General features: G+C 36.4%; 1 protein-coding gene across 5 annotated transcripts in view; it reads left to right on the top strand.

The window, feature by feature from the left end:
• The window catches only part of SORCS2 (sortilin related VPS10 domain containing receptor 2), a 571,991-nt gene that overhangs the window by 458,761 nt on the left and 99,534 nt on the right, over positions 1-13,696 (top strand). For all 5 annotated transcript variants that reach the window (XM_074904464.1, XM_074904468.1, XM_074904467.1 and 2 more), the window contains exons 4-5: positions 3,139-3,303; positions 8,478-8,551. In XM_074904464.1, coding sequence (XP_074760565.1) covers positions 3,139-3,303; positions 8,478-8,551 — 239 coding nt within the window. The remainder of the gene's footprint in view (positions 1-3,138; positions 3,304-8,477; positions 8,552-13,696) is intronic.

Here is a 13,696-nt window from a genome sequence, read left to right as displayed (position 1 = left end):
AAGCAAGTAGTTGTTTATTTTGAGTTAAAACCCTCAGCCATCACTGTTAGTCGTCTCTCCAGATAGTATGTCCCAGTTGCACCCCTTCATCAGTTGCTAGCAGGAAGATTTTGCTATTTGTTCCACTTACAAAGTAAATAAAACTTGCTATGGAAAGCATTTAACGTGGGTATAATATTTACTCTGGAATATTTTCCTCAATAATAATTGTTAGCCAGCAGGCAAGTCTGAGCACCCAGTGTGTTAGCTGTGGGAAGCAAATCTGTATGCCTGGCACATAGTGATCAGTTTAAACTATTAAAATATAAATCAGGACACTGATTGAAATTCAGAATAGTTCATTAAATGAATTATGATGTTTGTGTGAATAAAAGTATAGTTAGGGTCTCTGCCATATATGCTTAGATGTCTACAGTCTTTAGGCTATTTTTTTTTTTTATCTGAGGGATTTAACTCCAAACGATACATAATATTTTTGAAGGACAGCATTAGCAAATATCACCCTGTGTTTGCATTTCATTATAGCTAGCATTTTTTTTTTTTATGACTTCTATTTCTAGAATTATATTCTCTGAAAGTTGTTCTTGGGTCTTCATTATGAAACTTAGACGTGCCTATACTCAAGGCTCATTAACAGTGAAAATTACTCCCAAATTTGCAAACCTCATTCCTTTATTATTTTGAAGCCAATATTTTAGTATTTTTGGAAGTGTAAGATTTACTGGGAAAAAAAAAAGAAAGCAATACAATAGTGCTGTAGTCCAGAGATTACCGTGCTGTACACTGCAGTTCATGCCTTTTCTGGAGTATATGCTATACTGATTTGTTGTCTCAGTTGTATACATTTTTAAAAACATTAACAGGAAATAATTAAGGTATGATACTTACAGAAAGTTTTATTTGGACTAGAAGACTGTATCCAAAGATATTAAGCTTTCTGTATGGAATTACTACTGTACTGCTTCTAGCGATACATCATGGAAGGATTCATACACACAGCAAGCTAAGCATGGGTCTTGGAACCAGCCTTGTGCATGTGTTGAAATGTGAGGACATGCCTGGACCTAAGCTTCATCGGGATTTGTGGAGCCTACATGGCAAGCCTCGCTTGTGGAGTTTACTTCAGCAGAGGAGTGGGTCCTTCTTTCTGTGATCTGATCACAAATCAACAGGAAGGAGCACTGTATAGTTCACTCAGCATGCAGACAGTTTGAATTCATTTATTTCCAAGAAAAACTAGGTATTGAGCCTGAGTTGCAGATGATAATGTGTCAAGAATGTACAAGTCTCTGTGCTGGGCATAAACACTTCTTCACTCCTTTTTGTAGTGTAAGCAAGCGGATAGGGCAGCACACGACAGCCATACCCTCTGCAGAAAACCTGCCAAATAAGTGTGTTACGAGAATATTTGAATGTTCTATCTAGGCCACCAGCAGCATACTTGGAGTGTATATAGTAATAAATTAAACAGACACTGTTTGAAAGAGTTTACCAAGAGTCAGGAAGCTATTGGATGCAGTAGGAATAAGAGATGGATGGCATTTGTGAAGGTGTCATTTATAGAGGCTTTCTGATAAAATGACACAGTTTCCTATTCTTGGGTAAAGCATATCATTAAAAGAATACAAGATTGTAGCAAGGTTATGGGCTATTATCTTTCTGCTCTTACTTAGTCACACAGCTAATAGAAGTAGATTTGGCCTAATATATGCTTTAGTGTGGGGTTTCAGCAGTGGACCATGGGCCCTGAAGTATGTGTAATTCTCTCTCTTGTTCAGCAATATACTTCAATATGTGCCCCATTTTAGGTATATGAAAACCATGCAGAAATTAGTGCAACTGTGTATGAGCTTCAGGTACAAGTGCACATGCTTGAGTAACCTGTCAAATCAGAGCATCGACAAATGTATTTATAGCTTTTTCCCCCAGACCAGTTGCAGTTAAAGATCAGTCTAGCCATCATATCTGTGTAACTCATTAGAAATTTAACATTTTTAACTTCAGATTTACTCTAAAAAAGTGAATACCTAAAAATTGTACTGTTTTATCTAATATATTTCCTTCTCTATTTTCATATCATAGTAATTGTTTGCATAACTTGTTGACATTTATCTCTGTAAGAAATTTGCAGTCACTGTATCACAGTGATCAGCATTTAGTGTTGTCTTCTGCATCATTTACTGAATATTCTAAATATATTTTGAATTCAGGATTATTTTTTTAGGTTTTTTTGAAGTGTAAGCCAAAAAGACCCCAGCTGGGTTTTGAAAATCCATGTTTTCTTTATAGGCTATCAGTTGATAAAGGCACCTTTTTGAATGCAAACTGGGCCTGTTTGATCTGGAAAGACAATAAAAATGCATGCTCATATTGGGGTTTTTAGAACCATGCTATAACACTAGCTAACGGCAAAAGGTGAAGAGGTTGAAAAAAGTGAAATTCTGATTAAATATGTGGGGAGAATTTTTTTGTTGCTGAAAGCCTGACATGAAGCTCACACAAGGAGATAGCTCAAGCTATTACTATATTTGAGTCAAGGTATTCTTTGGACCTGAGAATGAAATGCAAATAATTGATTGGCATATTTTTCTGCATCAAAGTGAATGACTTTGTATCCAAAAATGTGTCAGGAGATGAATGGTGAAGCAATAGAGAGATGTTATAAACTAGTTCTGTCTCCTCGGTCATTCTTCTGATACAGCTATAGCAGTGATTATTTTAACATTTAGTATTTATAAAGGCAGCCCCACTAGATAAAGTGATGTATTTATATGGACATGTTAGAATGAGTCATTACTAGTATTAATACTTTTTTGGCTAGTCTGGAGATTTTCTCATGTGGCCTCATGAACCTTGCACAAGGACCAAAATCTAAGGAATTTTGAGTAGAGATGAGGAGCATGATCAATTTGGTGTGATTTGCAAAAGAAGTTACAGAATTTAACATTCACAGATTTGTTCAGGAAAGATTGACAGGATCCTGCAGTCTTTATCTCTTGGATGCTTTTGAGTTTCTTGTCCACAGAATTTTAATAGATAAGGTATGTACTAAATCGGACACACAAGAAAAATAAGCCTGTATTATCTGTTATAGGGAAAATAGTCTACTGAATATATGTTGTCACTTTTGTCTTTTAGATAATTCTTGTAAGTTCTTCCCATAATGACCGTGACCAAAGCCTTTTCATAAGCATGGATGAAGGAGCCACTTTCCAGAAACAACCCATTACTTTCTGTGTGGAAACTCTCCTCTTTCACCCAAAAGAAGAAGATAAAGTACTTGCTTACACCAAGGAAGGAAAGGTAAAGTTTTAATCTACTGCATTTATTTGAAATTTAGGAATGACTTTGCTAGGGAGATACAAACCAGTTCTGATATGTGCTGATTAGTGTTGGGTTTTATGAAATATCAGTTGCCCAGAAGAGAATCATATTATGATTTTGAGGTTTATTTAAATATTTATTGTCTTTGTGTCCAAATCTTTGTTTTTACAGTAAATTCAATCCTGGCATTTTCAGTTGATATGGATATTGGTAATATTTATCCTCCTGCATAATATAGTTAAATAGTACCTCTGAATTGCGCTTCTCCCTAGAAACCGACCATAAGCAACTGCTCTGTAATTTATAGTGTAGTAGAAAGTTAATGAAGCTGAAATAGTGCCTCCAAAGGCCATTCATTGGATGTAAAATAAAGTAATATAAAATAAATTACATAGTTGTAGAGCAGAAGAGGATTGGGAGAATCAGTGAATATACAGTGAATCTGTAGAAATGTAGAATAATTCTCTCTTACAATGTATTTATACCACTTTCAGATTCAGTTATATCATTTTTGTAAATACTGACTGTCTTTCAGATTTCTTCTGGTTAAATTAGAAAGTCATTTTTCTGGATGGGTTAGGCCAAGGACTGATGAGTGTGCACACAGTCTGTAAGTGTGTAGTTCATCTCTTTTTCATGGTGACAAAACTGCAGCTGTAAAGTCACTGTGATTCTGGTCTTGGTAGTGGTCTTGGCTCCCATCGTTTCTCCTGTTTTAAACTGAAATTAGTAAACTCTAATCCATTTTAATCCTTGTCAGACTTTGCATAAAGTGTATATTTAGGTGGTGAGATTAGTCAGAGAAAGTTGCTCATGCTGAAGCCAAATACTGCACTGATTTAAGTGATGTTATATCAAGTCTCATTGGGATATTTTGTGGGATATATAAGTTAATAGCTGATCCCAATACAATTGATGTTTACAGGCATTTGCAAATAAGGATAGAACTAGAACAAAAAAACATAGCAAACCAGACTCGGTCACAAATTACATTAAATATTTTATTTAGCAGCTTCAATTTGAAATTCTAACACAATTACAAACATGTTGAATGCATGTAATGTAAACAAAATACTTCAGGGAAGCCTGAAGTTATGAAAAGCCTGTTATGAAAACTTCTTTTTTCAGTTTGACTTTTATTTATGATGATAGATATAATTCCTGAATTCTGTATAATTACGGAATGGCAGAACCTTTAAGAGTCTAAAGAAATGTATTGAAGAAGTTGACCAGCCCATAACAAGTAGGTAGAAATATTTGCTAGGGGAGGTAAGGAGGTAGAAGCACAAAGTGAAGCATTTGCTTTGTGTTTTGATGAAATATGCATGATAGGGAGGTTTAGGGCATTTTATACTTGGATAATCTTCCAAAAAGGAGTGATACTATTATTTGCTGCGCTTCAAATGTGACTGGACAAAAAAAAAAACCAACACCAAAATATCCAGTAAAGAATAACTGCAGGAGTAGCAGGAAGGGTTAGGTAATCTGATGGATTTTTCTCAGGCTTTTAATATGACAGTAAAAGGAATCAACCATAAAGACTAAGAGGACAAGTCCTACATCTTTACCTGAGATGTGTAGGAACGAAGGCTGCTTTTGACTATAACTGGGTCAGTAACATGCTTACATTTTATATAAGATCTGATATATTTGGCATAGGGCGGAGAGGAAGATGAAGTAATGTTGACAAAGGAGGAGTTGAAAACCAAAATTGCAACCTGACATAAGAAAAGGTTGCTGGACTAAAATCACCAGTCTTGAGAGATAGTGTTGATCTGAATTTGGCCTGGGGAGATGATATACTCTAGATTTTTGAGTTAATTAACTTTACCTTCACTGAAATAAAGTAGTATCAGGATGTAACATAATCTGAAACTCAGGAGAAGCCATTACCTTCTGTTACTCAAATGATTTCTTACAAAGGCACTTTTGAGAATACAAGGAATATGGGACCATGTCTATCATAAATAGCTAGCAACAAGACTTCACTGTCTACTGGAGCTTCACAGCCTTTCTCACTTCTAATTTGATTTAGGGCTTATTTTATATTGCAAAATATGCATTGTTCTTTCATTCAGAAGCCAATAATTTGTTTAAATAAAACTCCAGCCTCTAGTTGACACTATAAATGAATGCAAAGACAGTCGTCTGGCTTAATCCATTTACTGCATCAAATCTACACTCTCTTTTTCTGACTACCTCAATTATAAGGAATACAATCAGCTGTTCACTGAGTACATAAATGCTTCTAGATTTTTTAAAAACTCAACAGCGATGCAGTAGATTTTAATTGTTCATTGGAATCTGAAAGGATGAAAAAATGGCAAAACTGAGAAAAGCATTTTTAATTTTTTAGAGAAGTGATTCCACACGTTTATAAAATGAGTGGTAATAAACAGAATTGTAAATTCTATTAGATGTGTTTGCTGAAGCCAGAGATTTTAGCCATCCACTAATGTAACTGTTTTCACCTCATACCTAATCTCATTTAGTAGTTTTATCATATGTACCCGTTAACCAAAACACACATGGATCATATTTTAATTAAAGGAAATTGAATGTGTAGGTTAGTTACACATTTTTTATTTCACAGAATTACAGAATCATCTAGGTTGGAAAAGACCTTGAAGATCATCCAGTCCTACCATTAACCTAACACTCTCCATTCTCAATTACACCATATCCCTCAGCACTATGTTGACCCAACTCTTAAACCCCTCCGGGGATGGGGACTCCACCACCTCCCTGGGCAGCCCATTCCAACACCCAACAACCCCTTCTGGAAAGAAATGCTTCCTAATATCCAGTCTAAACCTTCCCTGTTGCAGCTTGAGGCCATTCACTCTTGTCCTGTTGCTTGTTACTTGGTTAAAGAGACTCATCCCCAGCTCTCTGCACCCTCCTTTCAGGTAGCTATAGAGGGCGATGAGGTGTCCCCTCAGCCTCCTCTTCTCCAGACTAAACACCCCCAGTTCCCTCAGCCGCTCCTTGTACAACCTGTGCTCCAGAGCCTTCACCAGCTCCGTTGCCCTTCTCTGGACATGATCGAGTCATTCAATGTCCTTTTTGTAGTGAAGAGTGATTTGAAACTATTTGTTTCAAATACTTCAGCAGTTAAAAATTCCTATTAGTTTGAATATGTCTTATTAATCCTTCCTCACTCTGCCTTACAGTAAGATTGCAAGGGCTTCCCCAAGCCAAACTGTTCATTCATAAGCTCCCAGACTTAAGTCTTAAATCTGTGTGAGGGGAGGTAGTTTGGGTTTGGTTTGGTCTGTTTTGGCCCCTACTGCCCAGGCATCACTGTTCTAATGACTGGATCTTCTCTGATTTTCTTCTGAAATTCCTCCATGACAAAACTATATACCTTTGCTCATGTGCCTTACTCTAAATAGCTCTTTCCCCTCTTGCCAGGAACCTCTGAATTCTTGGCTTTCTTTGCAGCTTGGACACCAGGGTTAGGGCAGCACATTAAACAATCATCTCTTTCACATTTATAGCAGTCTGCTGAGGCAGGTATCTAGCTGAGCAGGGTCCACCCTTTTAGAAAGATGGTCAAACCAATGGTTATTTTTTATGCAATGCCTGTGGTGACAAATGTTTGAAGTAAGAAGCTCAGGTTCTCTGTCCTGCATTGAAAGCCCATTCATAGCCCAATCAAAGGCACATCCCTCCCTCCCAGGAGGTTGCTCTAAGCTGTATGCTTATAAAATACACTGGTTGCAGAAAACCCTAACCCACTTAATAAAACTAAGATCAGAAAGTTAGCAGGCAAATCAGGAGCTTGACTCTGCAGCCCTGTCATCAACACATTTAGATCTGAGGGCAAAGAATTTCTGCTCCCTGATAATTTCTGTCTCTGCATTGACTGGGTGAATGCTAAAGTACACAAACCAAGTCCTGATTGTAGTTTCTTACCCAAACTGTGGTCTACCTGTGTTAACTGTGTGCACAGTGGAACAAAGCCCAGTCATTGTGAAGTGCAGAATGAGAAATACTGTTTTATCTTTAATTCAAATTTTAGCAAACTTTTCCATAGAGTTTATGCTGATATGTTACCTCAGCCTTTATCTTTACATATTAATATTTCCTGTTTTCTGTAGTAAAACATAATACATAATCAGGTTTGGGTTGGGTTTTTTTCGTTTGTTATTGAACTTATTTTTAAAAAAATATTCCTTACTAGTCCTCATAAGACACTTTCTTCCAGAGCTATCAGTGACTGATGACTTATTCCCACATCAGAGAACAATTTTGCTTCCTTTTTTTTTTTTTTTTCTTTGCTATTGGAGGTATTAAGAGAAAACTCATCATATGTAAATTGGAACAAATAAGAAATGGATGCAAACAGCAGGGGGCTTTACATTTGTCTTTTCAGAAGTCTGATAGGTATTTCCTATTTTAACTAGAGGAAACACATAATGAAGGCAAATGCTGAAGGGGGGAGATTTTTGAATAAGTATTTTATATCCCACTTTATTCCGGGGGAAAACAGTTTTCATCTGCACTCTTGATATCCATCCATATCATTAACATTTGGCTTCTTTACTACAGTAAACTGTTCGGAGGGCAGCTGGATCTGGAGTCCTCCTCCTCCAGGCCATCTTCTGATTCTGTGCTGAGTGACCATTTCTCATGGGTGACAGATTGGTATTCATGCCCTTAAGGGCACCTCTCCTCATCAAATCTCTTAAACATTTCTCTACTATGAGTCCTATTTTAGCAGATTTTTAAATCCACTGACTTAAGTATTTTGGTGGAATTAAGGCTTGAAGCATAAAGGGTACGTTTGTGTGTGTTTGGTCAATGAATGCGAAGAAGGAGAAGTAAAGTGTCCTTTTACCATCCCTCTTGTGTAACGCTGCTGCAAAAAAGTAAATAAGAATCTGACCCAAAATGAAGTGTGAATTGTTTTCATGTTAAACAAGAAGACATTGTCACTGAGTTTTGTTCATTTTATATTATATTTTAAAATATTTTCTCTGGGACGGGTTATTACTCTGAAAAACATTGTAGAGAGTTCCTGGTAATTATTTTAATTTTTTTAAATTGGTGTGCAATCTGTCATTTTAATAGTGACATAGGATCTGTCTTTGAAGGTGTACAACATTAACAGTTTCCTATCATCTAATTTTTCCTTTTTTCCTTTGTAGGTTTATGTATCCATTGACTTGGGTAAAAAATGGATCCTTCTGCAGGAAAGAGTTTCAAAAGATCATATTTTTTGGTAAGAAGTCTGCTATTTTCCAAATAAAAAATGAACAGCAGAAGTATTCCATTCTGATCAAGAAAGATGTTTCCAGAGGTATTGATGGGGGCAGTATGAACCTTGGCATCTTTTACAGATTGAGTCTGTCAGCGTTGCTGCATCCACTATTACAAATTCATACTCATGCTGGTGATCATATTGATTGTCAGCACGTATGAAGGTTATAGGTCTGAATCTATGGAGCCCAAGATTTAAAGAGAGCTGTAATGTCCAATGAAATTGCTCTTCGTTTTACTGGTGAAATTGATCTTTAGAAAGGAGAGCAGTTTCAGAGAAAAATCTATAACATTTTTTTAAGAGAGGTTGAATCAGACCTATTAACTGGAGTCATATATAAACTTACACTATTAAAGAAACTGGTGAAAAATATGGCTTTATCGAATACACATACATCAAATGATTTCATTTTCAGCTCAAATATTTTGCACTCAAAATGTTGAAGTGATTTAAGCAGGTTGACAGAGTGTCTGAAGAATAAGTCAGTGCCTGCTTTTTATACAAATTAAATTAATTTGAAAAGTGTGTAACTACTTCTACACCAAAATTAACCATTTGATAATGTTTTAATGAATTTTATATTTTAAAATTATTGGGGTTTTTTATATATTATTTTGAAATATTTTTCTGATTTCCATTGAAAAAGCCAGAGAATTCCCTCTTTCACATTTTACTTCTATGTGTAAGTATGGACTGTGCATATCTGTATCATTTCCAATAATCGGTATTTTTTATTACAGGATTAGTCATAATATGCTAGACACTTCCGTTCCCTAAGTGACTTTTGATTTTAGTTCTAGAAGAACTGTGATCAATGTCATTTGTGTAAAGTGTAATTATCCGTATGTCTATGGAACAATATCTAGCTTCCAGCAATATTTTATGGTTTGCTAGTGGTGTTGCCAGTACTGAAATGAATATACCTGATCTTGGTTGCAAGACTTGCCAATGTGTTTGGCCTTCATGCTGTGATTCTCCTTCTTCATGTAGTTGCTTTTCTCTTAAGCTGAAATAGATACTCATCCAGGCCCTACTCTGGCAAAAACAAACCCAACAAAATCCCAACCTGCTTAAACTGCTGGTGTAGAGGTTAAAGCATGCAGAGCTGTTAGACTACCTACAGATACATTGGCCTCTGGCTGAAAATGTAACTCGGCGAGTCCAAAGGTGTGCTGGCAAGTGTGCTGCTGCTGAAGCTGGGCAGGGGGGAGGTTGTGACCCAGGTTAGGGATATGTGGACAGGTTAAATCCTTCTTAAAAGAGCTGGGTGCACAAGATCTAACTTGTCCTCCTGCTTTGTTGGTGTAATTATCCCTGGACATATCAAGGGAGGTTTTTCACACTTCCAAGTCAACCTCTTTTTCAATCTGCAACCTACTTTTAGAAAACCAGCCTGCGGTTTGTTTGTAGTAACACCCATCTGATTTACTCCAGTTTGTCTCAATCTTTTCTGCTTAAATACTCGAGTCAGCCTGACATTTTCTGCTTACTTGCTCCTGCAAGATATAGCCTTATTGATGAACTTATTTCTACACAGCAGCTGGAGTTTCACAGGCAGTACACTTTACAGGTGTCTTAACTACTACCATGTGAAAGGATATAATCATGTAGAAATAACACAGTGAGTCAGAAATGTCCGCCTTATAACTGATTTTTCCTTGCAAGATTATGTAGGGTGTAAATCAGGAGGGCATGTGGTGCTCTGTCTTTAACCAAAAAAATTTTTTTAATGTATTAGTTCTGAAAAACATCAAAGTCACTGACATGCAAGAAAGAACAGTGGAAGCCTCTCTTGCAGACTTCTTTAATGATGGTTTTCTTATCTGAGCCTACGTATATTTAGCACACAAATTATGAAAAACATAGCATACCACTGAAATAATGTCAGTTTTACTCTGACTCGATCAATCTGCCAGTGTTTGTTGTATGTAAGAATTAAAGCCAGCAAGTGCATGTTTAATATTAAGTCTGTATTTTGCTGTGTTTCAAGATCCTTATGTTGCCTTATATCATTCAGACACAATCAGGGAAGTGTCCTGGATCTTTGATAGAAGTAACTCCCATGTAGTACTTCAAAGTAATGGTTGTTCATAAATGTCACATTCCTCTCAGATAAAAATAATAAATTCTAAGAGTCTGTACATTTACAACTGGTAGAAATATTTTCTAGGTTTTTGTTTTCTCCTTTTCTATGTATAGACCATTCTGATTTCTCTCAAGGAGTATTTCAGCCAGCAACAGCAAGGATTTAGGAACACAGGTTTAGTGCCTAATCAGTACCAAGTGACCTTTCTCTTAAACTTCCATAGAAATAAAAAAATATAAATATATTTTACTTCCAATATCATATGGGACACTGCAATATATAAAGAATCTGCTGCAGGTGGGGAGTTGTATGTGATGGCCTTCCAGTGGGAGTTTGTCATCATATGCAACTTTCCACTACTTCATGGCCTTCATCACCGAAGTTATCTGAGTGATAGATAGAAATAGTAGATAGAAACGTAGTTTTCAACAGATGTGAGAATGTGGACTTTGTCATACCTTGGCTATTAGCACACTAAGTCCAGTATTGATTTCTTGGCAATATATAAAATCTGATAGGTGAAATTAATTCAAATTAATTATACATCTAACCATAAGTGAAGGCATAGGTCTTGCTGGTACTGACTGCTTGTGCCAAGAACATTTCACTGAGCAGATCTTTAGCAGATGTTTCTTCTTTGATTCCAGTCAAGCTTTGTCACTGAGGCTTATAAAACAGTCCAGGATTTTTATTTCAGCCTGGTAACTACAAATATCAGTCATAATATTTTCCTATTCTTTGTAAAAAACCAATTTTTTCCTGTGCCTTCACCATCAGCCAGATCTTCATACATTTCCTGCAGAAGCATTTTTTTTTTTACTCCAGGAAAATCTGACTGGAATGCCTTATGTATTTATATTAAGGAAAGGTCAGTAGTGACTGAGTATTTTAAACTATTTATATTCAGATCTTACAGTGTAGGTTTATGAGCAATACATTAAAATAATCTTCTAGGATTTATTTGCTTTTCAAGTGTACTGGACCATCCCTTAAGTATCTTTGCAGATTTAATGTATGGAATTTGGTCCTTCATGATAGTGGAACTAATGCAGAGATTATTGGTATCAGTGGATAGTGTATACTACCATCTCTATTTTAGGAGCACGGAATATTTTCTTCCCATCTGTGATATAGTGTGGCATTTTCTTATCCCCTCCCACCTGTTTTCCCAAGTTGTTTTATTTATTCATTCAGAAAGGGAGGTTTACTGATCCTTCATAGCAGTTTCTCTTCTGTTAGCATCTTAGGAGGTAAAACAGGCTTCCTAGAGAGGTGGTCAATGCCCCAACCCTGTCAGTGCTTGAAGCGTTTGGACAATGCCCTTAATACCATGCTTTAAATTTTGCTTAGCCCTGAAGTGGTCAGTCAGTTGGACTACATGATCATTGTAGGTTTCTTCCAACTGAAAATATTCTATTCTGTTCTAAAAGCAAAAGAGCTGTAAGGCTGCAAATAGAGGTAAAGGTGGTAGCGAAACAGATGCATTCTAGAAATTTATTTTTCTTTGTTTGTTTTCACATTCAAGTTGAAATCATAAAATCAAACTATAGAAAAAACACCTGTTCAGAAAATATGGAAATACTGAAAATAAATGCTCTAACATTGTTCATTGACAAACTTTTCTTAGTTTTTCAAAGCAGAATCATGAAATATGGATTTGCAATTAATTTAGTAAAATGAAATATTGTCACACTGTAATTCCATAGAAAAAATTTCATTTTTTATCAACATTTAGAAAAATGAATGTTTTATTTGTGTATAAATACTAGCTAGGGATTCAAATCCCCCCACCTTTTTTTTTTTTAATGTGAAAGGTTTTAATCTTCAGCAAATTCTTGTGCTTTAAAATTAAGAAACTGATTACTGTGACAAGATTTGCTGCTGCATGTAAACTGCAACTGGACATGCAGTATTGCCCCAATATGATGGTTTCTGTTTAAGAGATGTTATAGTACCCATCTTTTATAAGTACTTTTTCTAGTTCCTGGTGTATTTGTAGGAGGGAATGCAAAGAGATATGACCTATCCCAGCCAAACATTAAACACCCACACATCACATGGTATATAACTGGTTTTATACATCAAGCCCGTTTAAAAAAAAAAAATAAATGGTGTATTATGTAATAATCCTTGAGAAGAAGAAAGAGCAGTGCAGTTTGGGATTCCTCTGGCTCTGCTGCTATTCTTCTTAGTCCCCAAGGCTTATGCGCCAGTTAAGTTCCTTTTGATTTCTCAAAATAGAGCTTAGTAATACATAAGCAAAGAACAGATTGTGAATCAGCTGTCTACACCAGCAAAAATGTACCCCAGGACAGTAAGTCATGAATTGGTAATTATCAGAGAATTAGGCCCAGCACATTTCCTATGTGAATCTGTCTAGAGCCTTAGAAATGCTTTATGCTCTACTCAGTAGGAAATGTGGATCCTATGCTATGGGTATCTGTTAGTCTTATTTTTAGCTACAGGTTCTCCATTTTCATGAGAGATGAGAACATAAAAATAAAAAATGACGAGTTTATTTGGGTAGAGCAGTTGTTCTCAGGGGACCAAAGTGCAGTTCTCATTGTGAAATCCCATACGGGTAATCAATCACTACTGTACCCATTAACGTCAAGTGTAGTGGGTTCTGGCTATTCAAGTGTCAGGTGAAAGGGGGAATTTCAGCAATGTTATGCCCTGAAGGAGAAAGAAATGCAAAGAGGATTTCATTGAGCCTTCAACATTGAATTTTGTGTGAAAGGCACTTGTGTGCAAAGCCAAGAATCTGTGTGGGTAGTCATTCTTATGTTTGACTTAATCACTTGGGGTGGTATTTGTTTCTGTTTCTATCTGTGTGGTGAAGTGTATGACTGTACTGGGTTTATATGGCAAGGTTTGGTAGCAGAGGCAGTCGGGGCTTCTGTGAGGAAGCTGCCCCCTCTCAGACAGAGCCAGTTCCAGCGGGCTCCAAGGCAGACCCACTGCTGACCAAAGCTGAGCCCAGCACTGACACCGGTGGCACATCAGTGATGATGTATTTA

The sequence above is a fragment of the Athene noctua genome, chromosome 4 (genome assembly GCF_965140245.1).
Source record: "Athene noctua chromosome 4, bAthNoc1.hap1.1, whole genome shotgun sequence".
NCBI lineage: Eukaryota > Metazoa > Chordata > Aves > Strigiformes > Strigidae > Athene > Athene noctua.
Note: the sequence above shows the minus strand (reverse complement) of the source record. Positions and strands in the feature narration are given on the sequence as shown.